The 13,814-nt window shown below is 37.8% G+C and overlaps 1 protein-coding gene across 1 annotated transcript; it reads left to right on the top strand.

Moving 5' to 3' along the window:
- The first annotated feature begins 4,925 nt into the window (after nt 1–4,925).
- Nucleotides 4,926–13,549, top strand: PRPF38B (pre-mRNA processing factor 38B). Its single transcript, XM_010956908.3, has 6 exons — nt 4,926–5,490; nt 8,323–8,391; nt 8,677–8,828; nt 8,912–8,972; nt 11,053–11,276; nt 11,523–13,549. Exons 1-6 carry the CDS (start codon nt 5,212–5,214, stop codon nt 12,373–12,375), a joined length of 1,638 nt encoding a protein of 545 aa, XP_010955210.2. The 5' UTR covers nt 4,926–5,211; the 3' UTR covers nt 12,376–13,549.
- The last annotated feature ends 265 nt before the right edge of the window (nt 13,550–13,814 follow it).

The raw sequence follows: 13,814 nt of genomic DNA on the forward strand, positions 1-13,814 counted from the left end.
GGAAAAATTTTTTGATTTCCTAGGATTATATGGTTATAAGTGTTAAAACTTTTTTCTTCCATAAAGACTGTTTTTAACAGTTACTGTTAACACACAACTGATCAAAATAGCATGTATTATAAATATTGTTAAATGATTATTAAACACAAAAGTAACATTTTATTGGAAATATATCTTTTAATGAGATGTATCTTTTTGTATATGTATACTTTGAGATATATCTTTTAAAATAATCAGTTCATACAGCTGGTTTTGAATATTACTGATCTGTAAGATGAGACACAGCACAGCATCAATACTCTCCCTATGTTTTCATTTTTATATACATAAGTGCTGAAAACCCTTACTCCTGTAGATGAGTGGATGGATCTGGAAGGAGTTTTGTTACAGCATTGTAACTTAATTCTTTGAACTACTTCCAAGTTATATACCAAAGTGAGTTGGTGATTTTTCATCAAAAATCATTTTTAATGATCTTTAAGTAGACAATTAGATTAGGTCCTCCTCCTACTTTGTTGAAGGCAGACATTGGAAACCACTTAACTTGCAAAAGGAATTTTTATCTAGTAATTAGAGCCATTTACTTTCTGAACACCAGTGCCAACATTATTACATAGAAGTGGCACTTTGTTAGGCAACTTGAGGTTTTTTATGCCCCAGGGCTATGCACTGTTAAAAGATTTGGATAGTGAGATATATACAGTTGGCCTTCCATGTCCAGCGGTTCTAAATCTGTGGATTCAACACCATGGAACAAAAATATTCTTTAAAAAGTTCCAGAAAGTTCCAAAAAGCAAAACAAAACTTGAATTTGCCACACCAGCAACGACTTACATAGCATTTACATTGTATTTATAACTCTTAACATGATGTTTACATTGTATTAGGTATTTTGAGTAATCTAGAAATGATTTAAAGTAGAAGGAAGATACGCGGAGGTAATATGCAAGTACTGTGACATTTTATAAAAGGGACCTGAGCATCCATGGATTTTGGTATCTCCAGAGGTTCCCAGAACCAATCCTCCATGGATATTGAGGGACCACTGTACCTTGCTTTCGAAAACTAGAAGAAGACACCTATTGTGGATGAGGAAGAGAAGGGAACATAGAACCAGTATTATACCATTGATCTCAGGTTCAGCTAACACCTAATAATTCTTAAATTTCAACTCATACCTCATTTGATTCAGTACTTTGAAGTCATAATCAAAAACAGAGTAGCTTTGCCCAACACTCTTGATTGTTTATAACAACCTACCAATTGTATCAGATTTTTAGTTCTTGGATACTTTACTCAATGGCTTCTTATGTCACCTTAGAATTGTGGGTTGTTTTGAACAATAAAATGTTCTAATTTTATTAATTAAATCTTATTTTAATTAATTTAATTAATTAATTAAATCTAATTTCTGTTATTTTAGTTACACATGGCAGTTATTTTAATTCTTTATTCATTTATTCATAAATGATACATGTTTACCAAGCACCTACTACATGCCAGGCTTTTTTTTTTTTTTTAAGAAATTGACAGAAACACAAGGGACCCGGAGTAATCAGAGCAAATTTTAAAGAGAAGAATGAAGTTGGAAGACCTAGCCTACTTGACTTCAAAACTTAACTATTAAGCTGCACTAATCAAGGCAGTTTGATATTGGTGAACAGATAAAGATCAATGGAACACAGTAGAGTGCAGAAATAGGTCCATTCATGGTGGGTCAACTGATTTTTGACAAAGGTGCTAAAGCAACTCAATATGGAAAGAAGTCTTTTCAACAAATGGTGCTAGATCAACTGAATATCCACGTGGGAAAAAAAAATGAAAACTCTACCTCACACTGTAGGCAAAAATTAACTCAAATAGATCACAAACCTAAGTGTCAAATCCCAAATTACAAAACTTTTAGAAAACATAAAGAGAATATCATTGTGAACTTAAGGTCGGCAGTGCTTAGAACACAAAAAAGCATAAATCATAATAAGCAAAATAAAAATTTGGTAACTTAGACTTCATTAAAATAAAAAACTGCTATTTGAAAGACATCATTAATGAAATTAAACAATAAGACAAACATAAAGATGTGGGCAAAAGATTTGAAGTTACTTCACAACAGTAGATACACGAATGCCAATTAGCACCTGAAATGATGTTCAACATCATTAGTCACATGGGAAATGTAAATTAAAACCACAATACCATTGCACACCCTTTAGAATGACTAAAATTAAAAAAAAAAATTCATCATACCAATTGTTGATGAGGACATGGAGCAACTGGAACTCTCATACATTGCTACTGTGAGTGGAAAATGGTACAGTTGCCTTGGAAAACAGTTCGGCTGTTTCTTAAAAAGTTAAACATATACCTATCATATGATCCAGTCACTCTATGTCTAGGTATTTAGCCAAGAGGAAAAAAACATTTGCACAAAGAGTAGTATACAAGTGTTCATAGCGGCTTTATTTGTTTTTGTTTTTGTTTTGCAGCTTTATTTGTAATAGCCCAAAATTAGAAATCCAAATGCCCACAAACAGATTGGATAAACAAATAGTGGTAATTCCACACAATGGAATATTACTCAGTTACACACACACACAAAACCTGCTGATACAAGCAACAAGGATGAATCTTAAAGTTATTGAGTCAAAGAAGCCAGGCAAAAGAACCTAGCGTATGATTGCATTAATTTAAAATTCAAGAAAATGCAAACTAATGTATATTGACAAAAAGTGGTTGCTGGGGATGGAGATGGAGGGAGAGACTGGATTACAAAAGGGCACAGGAGAACTTTTGGGGGTAATTTTGATTATCTTGATTATGGTGATAGTTAAGTGGGTGCTGAGATCTAAGAGTTCCCATCAAAATTCTAACCCCCAAAGTTAGAATTTGAAATCCTAAACCCCAAGGATGATGGTATTAGGATGTGGGGCCTTTCGGAGGCACTTAAGTCATGAGGGTGGAGCCCTCACAAACAGAATTGGTGCTCTCAGAAACAAAACCTCAAAGAGTTTCCTCATCCCTTCAACCTTCTGATGATACAGCTATAAGGTGCCAGCTGTGAACCAGGAAGAGGGCTGTCCCTTGGTTTTGGACTCTCCAGAACTGATATCAAACTTCAACCTCTCCACTATGCTCTTCACTAAGAATCTAAGGGTAAACAAATTTTAAAAGATTTAGGCAATTAGTAGGATTTGGCAATTAGTGTCACTGGGTAAACTCAATAAACTTATTATCAAGGCAAAAAATAATGAAGAACTGGGTTCAATTTTTTTTTCATTGTATTTCTAACTTGATAACTCATTACAGGTTGGGATCATATATTTTCTTTGGGAAGTAAGTTGGTATAAACTAACGTATAGAAAAACCAGATCTACTAGGAAGTTTAAAAACCACTTGTGATAGCTTTAGTTCTCCAATGTAAAATAAAGGAACTAGACAGGATGATCACTTATGTACTGTCCAGGTCTAAATATTAGTCACTCTAATAATTCATTTATTTCTTATTTATCTTTCCTTGCATTGTCATACCACTGTCTTCTGGTTTACCTCCTAATTCTCTGCTTATCTTCTCTCTGGATCAGCTTTATCCAGGTGTAGATTTTCCCCAACGTTTGTCTTACCTTTTCCCCTCCCCTGGTATAAGCCACTGAAATTAAAATCTCCACTTTCAAACTTTCTACTTCAACAGTTTCTAAGAAAGAGTAAACGATTAAAAAAAAAAAAAAAGGCCACAAGAAATCAAATAGGATGGAGAATCAACAGTGTCACTGGATTTTGGCAAGTGGGAAACCACTGAGTGAGCCACCCAAAGTTTTGAGTGGGGAGTGCTGCACTTTTATAACGATGACTCTGGCAACACTCTGTGAAGAATGGATTGGAGCCAGAGAATGTAATATTCTCTGTAATAGTAACTTTGGGGTCATAGATGTAATTATGTAACCCTTAGGTTTAAATGTCATTAAATTTCTAATGTTTCAACTCGGCATTCCAGGCACTTAGGTGGCTCAATTCCTATCTAGCCATTACTCCCCCATATGCGTATTTCCTGGGTCCTGTCAACCACACTTCACCCTCTAACAAGCTTGATCTTCCCTTCTTCTATGTATACTCAGGCTGTTCTCTGTCGATAAAACTGCAGTCCATTAACACCTGCAAAAACCTACAAGAAGACTAGAAAAGGCACTTAATTCCCAAACACCATGAACCTTCTCTAGGTTAACAGTAGCTTTTGAGAGATGAGACCTAGTATGACTGATTCTCGTACCTACCACCTTCTGCAGCCTTCTCTACCCTCATTCAGTTCCTCGCCTAAGGTTTACCGCTCAGAATGCATCAGCAGAACGGAAGAAATCGGGTAGGGAGGGAAAAAGTCATTCTACTAGGCAATACAGGTATAGTAGCTGTTAATGCTAGATGTTTTTTTAACAGCCCAGCAAGACGTTTTCTAAATCTTACAACTGAATAAATTTAGGGTCAAACAATAAGACCTCTAGTCAGATACTACAGCCCGGCAGAAGACAGAAGAATTTTGCACTGAAAACACATGAAGGAGGGAGGTCCTATCATCCCTTCCAGAGAATCTTAAAACTGTGAACTCAGGAGACTCGGATTCCCCGCAGGAGTCAGAGTCACGAATTTGCAAGCACATAGCCATGCGAATGCCTCTCCGCTCGGCCTTCGAAAGGAGAAACCGTCGCCACAGTCCAAATAGTAAAACATACAAATTGGACCTACAACCCCCTTCCCTGGCCCCCAAATTCCCAGTGTAAATCCCCTAAAAATCAGGGAGCAGCGGCCACCGCCGCCACAGCAGCGTGCACCGAACGCGCGGAACTAGGAAGAGGAATCTCCAGCCCACCTGGGCGTCTCTGATTGGCCGCCGGCTAAGCTTGGAATTCTGGGTCATATGGCGTCACATCCGCCGGGGCCGCCATCTTGTTCCCAGGGGCAGTTGGCGGAAGAGATCGCGCTCTCAGGCCGCCGGCTCGCTTTCTGCTTGGAGTTCTCCCGGCTCTCGTCTCGGCCTCTGCTCTCGACCTGGGTCCATTTGTCGGCGTCCCGGTTGTCCTCCCTCACCCGTCTGGGCCACAGCGCGGCGGCCCCCTCTTCCGACGGCGTTCCATGGAGTAGGGTCCCGGACCGTTGTCCCGAAGAGCGAGATCGAGCTTGGCCCCCTCCCCCCCCTCCCTCCCTCCTTCCTTCCGCCGCAACATGGCTAACAACAGCCCCGCGCTGACAGGCAACTCGCAGCCGCAGCACCAGGCGGCCGCAGCCGCGGCCCAGCAGCAGCAGCAGCAGTGCGGCGGCGGCGGCGCCACCAAGCCGGCCGTCTCGGGCAAGCAGGGCAATGTGCTGCCGTTGTGGGGCAACGAAAAGACTATGAACCTCAACCCCATGATCTTGACCAATATCCTGTCGTCGCCTTACTTCAAAGTGCAGCTCTACGAGCTCAAGACCTACCACGAGGTGGTGGACGAGATCTACTTTAAGGTACGAGGCGTCTAGACCTGGGGATAGGGGTTAAGTTCGGAGGAGGGGGTATGGAGGAAACGGGCGGAGACGGCCCCCGAGGTCGGAGGATTGGTAGGTGGAGGAAGGGTGGGCGGAGGGGAACCGGTGGTCAGTAGTACGCCAGGGAAGGGTCAAACTGGGGCCGCCCTCTAATTTCCTTTTCAGGTTTTTAGGGCCAGGAGAGCCTGCCGCCATTGATCTCTCTCCTCCCCCAACCTCCTGCCCGCCCCTGGGGGGGGAGTCGGACGGGAGGGGTGGGGGGGAGGAGAAACGAGTAACTGAAGCCTCTCAAGTTTACAGCCTTAAAATTATTTCTTTTGACGTGGATCTACTCAGCGCCAACTTGTTGGTGCTTCTCCCGCTCACCCACGCCAGGGCGTGTATTGACTTCAGTGTTGGCCTCGTGTTGTTGGTATTCACTATCCTGTCCAGACAGGGAACTGGTCAGTGTGTGTGTCGGGAGGGGTGGGAGGGTTGAGGGTGGAGAGGTGCAAATGGAAGAGACGTACCGAAGGCCTGGAAATTTTCGCAGCAGGAAGTCAGGAGTAAGTGATCTCAGTTACCTGTGCATTGGGCTTATTATTTAGAATTATCTGGGCCCTGGGCTTCTGCGGCAGGGTCGGTGCTGGTTTGGCTGTGCTGGGGAGCTCACCTGGCGCCTCCTCACTGCACTCTTGTCTCAGTTCTTGTTTCGTTAGCAGGATTGACTCAGTCTTGCAGCGAGGCTCGGAGCAGCCCAGGGTCGCAGGTAGAGGTATGCATTATTAATCATGCTCAATCGCCATAAATGCATTTCCCTGGTTAAATGAACGGCTAGGTTTTTTTTTTCTTTTTCTTTTTCTTTTTTTTGGCCATTGATTTTGGTCTTTTCCTCACCAACTTGGTAGGCTTTCTCCACTTACCTCCAAATTATGTAGTTTTAAAAATATCTTCCAGGCCTCCTAAGGTTAATTTATATTTTAAAGAATATTATAGTAATCTTAACGATCTTTAAATACTTTAGATAGAACATCTGCTATAATACAGTCCGTTTTGTCGGTGTTGTCTTGTAAAACACTTGACAGACAACATAAAGTATTTTCTGTGATCTGAACATAATCTGTAGAGGTGTTAAGAGAAGGAAATTTTCTTTATTTGCTTTTAGGTTATGTTTTGTCTGCCTTTTCCCCAATTAAGTGAATAGTGAAGGATTTTGAGATACTAGTTACTTTTGATAGATCTTATTTTGAGAATACAGTTCAACCTTGGGTATATAAAGTACACTGAAAACATGGGTATCCTCTTACAAGAGTATTGTGAGTAATTGTAATACTATGAACTAGTTTTCTTTAAAAGGTAAGGCCTTGTTCAGCATGGATACAGTATGGCAAATGTTTAAGCCGTAGCTTTATTTGTGTAGTAAATTTCAAACAGTTGAAATCGGGTTCCTGCTCTTTTTGTGGCAGGCTCTGTTTAACAGCATAGGCAAATGTTAACATGATAAGAGGAAAAGCTTGTTTTCAAATTTCACATACTGTGTTTTGAAACAACTTAAGATTGTACTACAAATTACTTAAATTTAGTTACAAAATTAAAGACTCAGATTTTGTTGAGACATCCAGATCAAATAATCATTGAACTATGTAGCCTTCCAATTTTGTAAGTCTGTTTTGTATGGCATCCACACCTTTAGTTAGCCTTTAAGGAATTGAAATGTCTTTTATATAGCAAGCTGGGAGAAGGAAATGAAACTGTAAAGCAGTGCAGCAGTCCACTGAGCAAAATAGTGTAGTGCTTAAATTTAAATGCATGCTTTTCTGTCTGAAGCCACTGAAAAAGACTGGCACATGCCCATGGGTGGGTGTAAGTAAAGTTTTTGAAATACATAGCGAATGAACAGGATTTTGCTTTGTTTTTTCGTTTCAAGTTAAACAAATAATGATTTATTCCTTCCAAAAGACCTTGAGTTCTGTCTATTGTAGAGCTTGTATTCTTTCTTTGCCATTTTAAGGTTAAGTATGTGGTTTTTATAGGATGCCCCACCTTAGCAAAGATCGTATCTTTGTGTATACTTAATAAGACAAGTCACACTTACTTCAGTGTTTTGTTTTTGACACAGTTTGTATTCTGGGAAGAAATAGAATTCGTTTACATAATTAGGCTGAAAATAAATTATACAATAACAGGAATGATCTCTGTGTAGGTGTGGCCTTTGTAATTTCCTCTTCTATCAGTAATGAACACAGTGCCTGATCATGGTGGGGAAAAAGTATGAATAAATTTTGCATTAAAAGCAACTTTTGGTACTGTTTTAGCATACTTTCTTCAAGTCATTTTTCCTTATTTTATAATAAGAAATTTTAAATTACCATAAAAGTGAAATATTAAGGGCACTTTAAAGATTTTTTTGAAAAAGGCATTTAAACTTTAATACTTTATGCTTTAAGTTGGAGTTTCAAATCCATTTTAAAATAAGAAATTTTTTAAGCAACTCATAATAAAATACAAATTTTCTTTTTACAAGTGTATGAGATTAGAAATTTCCTGTCTCCACATGTATCAGCTCTCTGCAAAGCTACTTTAATGGGATTTCTACTCTGTGAGGCTGTTGAGGTCTTGTTAAACCTTAGTAGCTTTATTGGTTCTATTTAAATATCTCAGCAGTTTTACATACTTAATGTGTGTAAACAAAATATATACAGCATGTCAGAATACGCAACTTCCAGACTTTTGGAAGAGCTGCTCTATTATGGATTGGGGTTTACTTGAATCATACTTTTTAAAAGCACACGAAGTGTGAATGTTTGTTGTGTTCCTCTTTTTTGTTTTCAGGTCACGCACGTTGAACCATGGGAGAAAGGAAGCAGGAAAACAGCTGGCCAAACAGGGATGTGCGGAGGGGTAAGTAGAAGTACGTGCATTTTTCAGTTTTTCTGTGTCTCATAACTGAGTTTATATTTAGAAAACTTAAAGTCTGTAGGTTACATACTGAATTACAATTAGTCTGTGTTTTTTAAAAATTTAAGTTTTCCATGAATGGGATTAGAAAAGCATTATGTTCTTTATGCTCCATTCTCAATTATGCAGTGTATCTTGTTATTAGTTAACACTCACGGGATTAGTCAATTGATGTTAAGTGTCTCTGTTAATTATTTTACCACTCTTTCTTAATTCTTTACCTTAAAGGTTCGAGGCGTTGGAACAGGAGGAATTGTTTCTACAGCTTTTTGTCTGTTATACAAATTATTTACTCTAAAGTTAACTCGTAAGCAAGTGATGGGTCTCATAACACACACAGATTCTCCATATATTAGAGCCCTTGGATTTATGTATATAAGGTGAGCATGCATTTCTCTACATTTATGATAAATATCTTACTTTAATTGACATAAGCCTGATCATTAGTCTTTTTTAATTCTAGGTACACACAGCCCCCTACAGATCTATGGGACTGGTTTGAATCCTTCCTTGATGATGAAGAGGTATGTCAACAAGGGTAATAATTAGTTTTCTTCTAATTACTCTCGTTTTAAAATATCTTTTATATATTGGTGGTTTAACATCTTCCAGAATTTTCTGTAGTTAAATTATTACACTCAAATACTTCAGGAATTAATGTCCTACTACTAACACTTGGTGAATTTTATTTATCTTAGGTTTAGTTTCTTAAGTTTTACTTTCACATTTTTAAATTGTTCAGATGTAATTTGGTTGACTATTGAAAATTATCTCTTATTTGTGTTCTATGTATTGCACTGATCTTGACCTGTACAGTTGATAGTGACTTTTTAAAGTGGGCCATGCTCAAGACTGAGGTGGTAAGACATGCACATAGAAATATTAATTATAGCTTCCCCTTACCTCCAGAACTCTTCAGTTCTTTACCCTATAACTTCTTCTGAATACTAATATTCCCACTTGTGCAGAAGTGCAGAATTGAACTTAAAGAGGCTGACAGTTTGGTTGACTTGTTCAAGGTGACAGAAATATTTCAGTTCTAGCTTTCTGATTTCTATTATACTATACATGTTTATAAAGTTAGAAGGAAACCTTCTGTTTAAATTAGTACTTTACAGTTTTTTTTAATTATAAATCTAGCTTGCCATTCAAGCTTAACAAGGTTGAGCTTGTTACATATGTTCAGAAAAGTTACTTTGGGAAACATGACTGTGTCAGATTTAAATCATTGATACAAGTGTTCAAGTCCAAGATCTCACAAGAATCTTAATAGTGAGCAGTGTTGTCCATATATCTGTCCCCACCACTACTTTGTGTTTTAAAGTTCATAAAGTAAACTGAGCAGTGTTTTAGTAGTCCTATTTAAAACAGCCAAAGAATTTTTTTAATTAAAGGATAGTTCTAAGGGAAATCTTTCTAGTTTGTTTTTTATTATTACATGCACAACTAAAAACAAATCTCACCCATGTAGACATGGAGAATTTTTCTTTGCTTTTTTTTTTTTTTTTTTTTTTTTTTTTTTTTTTTTTTTTTTGCTTATTTATGAGCTGTTTAATATATCAGAAGAAGCCAAAAGTGACTTAGGTGACAAGTCACAGTCTTTAATTTTTTTTTTTCTTTTTAGATGAGTTTTTTTCAGGCTGGGGCACTTCTCTCTTTTGTATTTAGAAATCATGTCCCTCTTCATGATTGGTATTAGGTTTCTTTCTGAATGCTTCTGTTTAATCTGTTTTTTATTGTGTTTACAAACCTAAGGCTTTCTATTTAAGCTAACTTACTGTTTTTCTCCTTAGATATCTGCAGCGAGTATATTTGGAAATACTGTATATCTGAACACTTAAATGTGTGTGAGTGCAAGCAGTTTTACCTTTAGCTCTTGTTTTCCTGTTTAGATAACAAATCTCACTTTCCTTGTGTGCTTGCACTATAGGTTTGGGACTGACAATAGCTGACTAACATGTCCTGAGCTGTGAGAGGGCATAGCAAGAAGGCCTTCATGCGGTAATGACCCTTTTCAGAGACAATGGTCATCATGGATTATGCGTTTCCAATTATTTGTTCATTTATTTATTTTCTACATAACTCTAAATTAGAAACCTCACTGCTTCATGGCAGTTGGTTTGCTATTGCTTCCAGTTTTATTAGGGCTTCATTTTATATTAGAGCTGTTAAAAGATAATCTTTAGACAGAAATTGTCTGAAGTAGTTCATGTGTAGCTAGGTTACACTGCTAGGAATGATGTGTGCAAACATGTCCACAGAAATAAAATATATGCTAAGTAGGTATGTGGAATGTAAATTTAAGTTGATTGTTCCAAATAGTTCAGTTATGTAAGGGGGTGTTTCATGTTCCCGTTAGCTAAGTGAGGGCACTTCTCTTTCTGTCCATGAGGCTGCAGGGTTTGTTCTCACCTGCATGCACACACTAAGCCCAGATGTTTCTCTGTATCATTCATTACCAGATTAGAAAGGTACACAAATTGAAATTTTTCTGTTAGAATTTTTTTGTATTTGAGATTCCAAAGATGGTTATATTTTTATAGTATTCGTGTGTTTACTGAGAGAATTTCTTTGACGGCCAGGATATCTTTTGTGTTTCTGTAGGACCTAGATGTGAAGGCTGGTGGAGGCTGTGTAATGACCATTGGAGAAATGCTACGGTCTTTTCTTACAAAACTGGAGTGGTTTTCTACTTTGTTTCCAAGAATTCCGGTTCCGGTTCAGAAGAATATCGATCAACAGATTAAAACCCGGCCAAGGAAAATCAAGAAAGATGGGAAGGAAGGTGCTGAGGAAATAGACAGACATGTTGAACGCAGACGTTCAAGGTAATGTAATTCTTGAGTTACACTTATTTTGAAAATTGCTTTGCACAAAGGTCCTTGGAAATCATGGCATTTTCAACAAGATTATGTATCTGTAAATAAGAATAGGGAAAATTTTTTTTAGCTTTAATTATTCCTGACATGTAAGCTGTGGATCTAAATAAGTAACACTGGTGAAAGTTAAATTTTTATGATATGTTTTATTCATTCACATTTTTTTCCCTTCCCTCTTCCTTTCTTAAATATTAGGTCTCCAAGGAGATCACTGAGTCCACGGAGGTCCCCAAGAAGATCCAGAAGTAGAAGCCATCATCGGGAAGGCCATGGGTCTTCTAGTTTTGACCGAGAATTAGAAAGAGAGAAAGAACGCCAGCGACTAGAGCGTGAAGCCAAAGAAAGGGAGAAAGAAAGGCGAAGATCCCGCAGTATCGATCGGGGGCTGGAACGCAGACATAGCAGGAGTAGGGAAAGACATAGAAGCCGTAGTCGAAGTCGTGATAGGAAAGGGGATAGAAGGGACAGGGATCGGGAAAGAGAGAAAGAAAATGAGAGAGGTAGGAGGCGAGACCGTGACTATGATAAGGAAAGAGGTAATGACCGAGAAAAGGAGCGGTCAAGAGAACGGTCCAAGGAACGGAGAAGTAGGGGTGAGATAGAAGAAAAGAAGCATAAAGAAGACAAAGATGATAGGCGGCACAGAGATGACAAAAAAGATTCCAAGAAAGAGAAAAAGCACAGTAGAAGTAGAAGCAGAGAAAGAAAACATAGAAGTAGGAGTAGAAGTAGAAATGCTGGGAAACGAAGCAGAAGCAGGAGCAGAGAGAAATCAAGTAAACATAGAAATGAAAGTAAAGAAAAATCAAATAAACGGAGTAGAAGTGGCAGTCAAGGAAGAACTGACAGTGTTGAAAAATCAAGAAAACGAGAACATAGCCCCAGCAAAGAAAAATCTAGGAAGCGTAGCAGAAGCAAAGAACGTTCCCACAAACGAGATCACAGTGATAGTAAGGACCAGTCTGACAAACATGACCATCGAAGGAGCCAAAGTATAGAACCAGAGAGCCAAGAAAAGCAACATAAAAACAAAGAGGAGACTGTGTGAAAATTTTTTGTACAAGTGGATCACATTGAATCCTATAAATGTTGGATTAAATCTGCTTTTTTTCCCCCCTCCCGAGTTGAGATTGTGCAGTAGTTTCGCACTCTTCAGGCTCCCTGTAGGCTGCATTTTCATTTCCTCTTTTGTGTAGGGAAGTGCCTTTGTAATCCCATATATTGCATTGATGTTTTCACCCAATTATTGAGTTTGATACATGATGCACAGATTGTTCTTGCATTTTTATTGTTTAATTGTTTTTGAGATGTACAGTCTGTACATATGTCCTGAAAATGTTTTAATTCCTTTGGCATGGTTGCCATGTTGGTTAAATTTGTATAAGGCAATAAACTGCCACTAATTCTATTTTTGTTTTGTAGGTGTGGGATTATGGTTTGTGTACTGAAGTAGCATGGCTGTGCTTTTCGTAATAGAATGCTAAAGACTTTGAGAATGGATCTTGGATGTTTGTTATAGGAGAATTATGTGCTTTCAATGTACATGAAGGCAGCAGTTGTAGGATTAACATTCTTGTCCACTGTATATTATCTTGGAAGGCTCTTGTTAATATGTTAAACTTCACATTCTCCAGTTAACTTTAGAGAGAATTTATGAGAAGTTAGTTTCTGGTGCAGAGGTTTAAATTAGGCTGTGATTTGATCAAAAGTCCTTTTAGCATTCTACCTCAAAGGGACACTGTTAGTATGCCTAAAATTTATTCATTTAGCTTTCCTTTTTTATTTGAAAAAATACATGACATGTAATCTTTTTCTTGAATTTTTCAGATTTTAAAGTACTATATTAAAGGAGAAATTAATGTCTAAAGCCTAGCATTCTTGCAGCAACCCTATACTAACGTGAAATTGGGAGAGGGTGGGGCAGATGAGTAGAGAAATAGATGCAAGCCTCAAGCTTCCAAAGCATTTTTATAAATGGAAAATACTTAAATTATGAAACTGCTTGATAGTGTCCTTTTTTTAAATTCAGAACTTTTTTTATTGATAATGAAGATTGCTGTTTGAGTTTTTAAACTTAATCTAGAACAGAGAAGTATTAAAAGTAATGCTATGTTGCATTATTTAAGATTATCAGCAAATTATTTGATAGACTGTTCCTATGACTTGTATTCTGATTACAGAGAACGATCATGAGTGCGGAATAAATACTGGATTAAATCCTTTATCCTGGGTGTTGGCTTTTCCCCCATCTGTTAAAATTTTTTTTAATATTTTTATTGCAGAAATAGATACAAGGTTAGTAGAGTCACACTTTGTGTAGAGGGATATTTCAATGCCCTGGTGACAAGTGAATTTTAAATGTGTAGATAGGATTGGGCATATGTAGTAGCCAATCATCCTTTCTAGAGTCCTTAATAAGGCAGTTCCCTTGTTCCCTGGGTGTTAATGTGTGTCACTAGGTTGATCAGGTGATTACTTAGTTTCACA

Source organism: Camelus bactrianus, chromosome 9 (genome assembly GCF_048773025.1).
Source record: "Camelus bactrianus isolate YW-2024 breed Bactrian camel chromosome 9, ASM4877302v1, whole genome shotgun sequence".
Classification (NCBI taxonomy): domain Eukaryota; kingdom Metazoa; phylum Chordata; class Mammalia; order Artiodactyla; family Camelidae; genus Camelus; species Camelus bactrianus.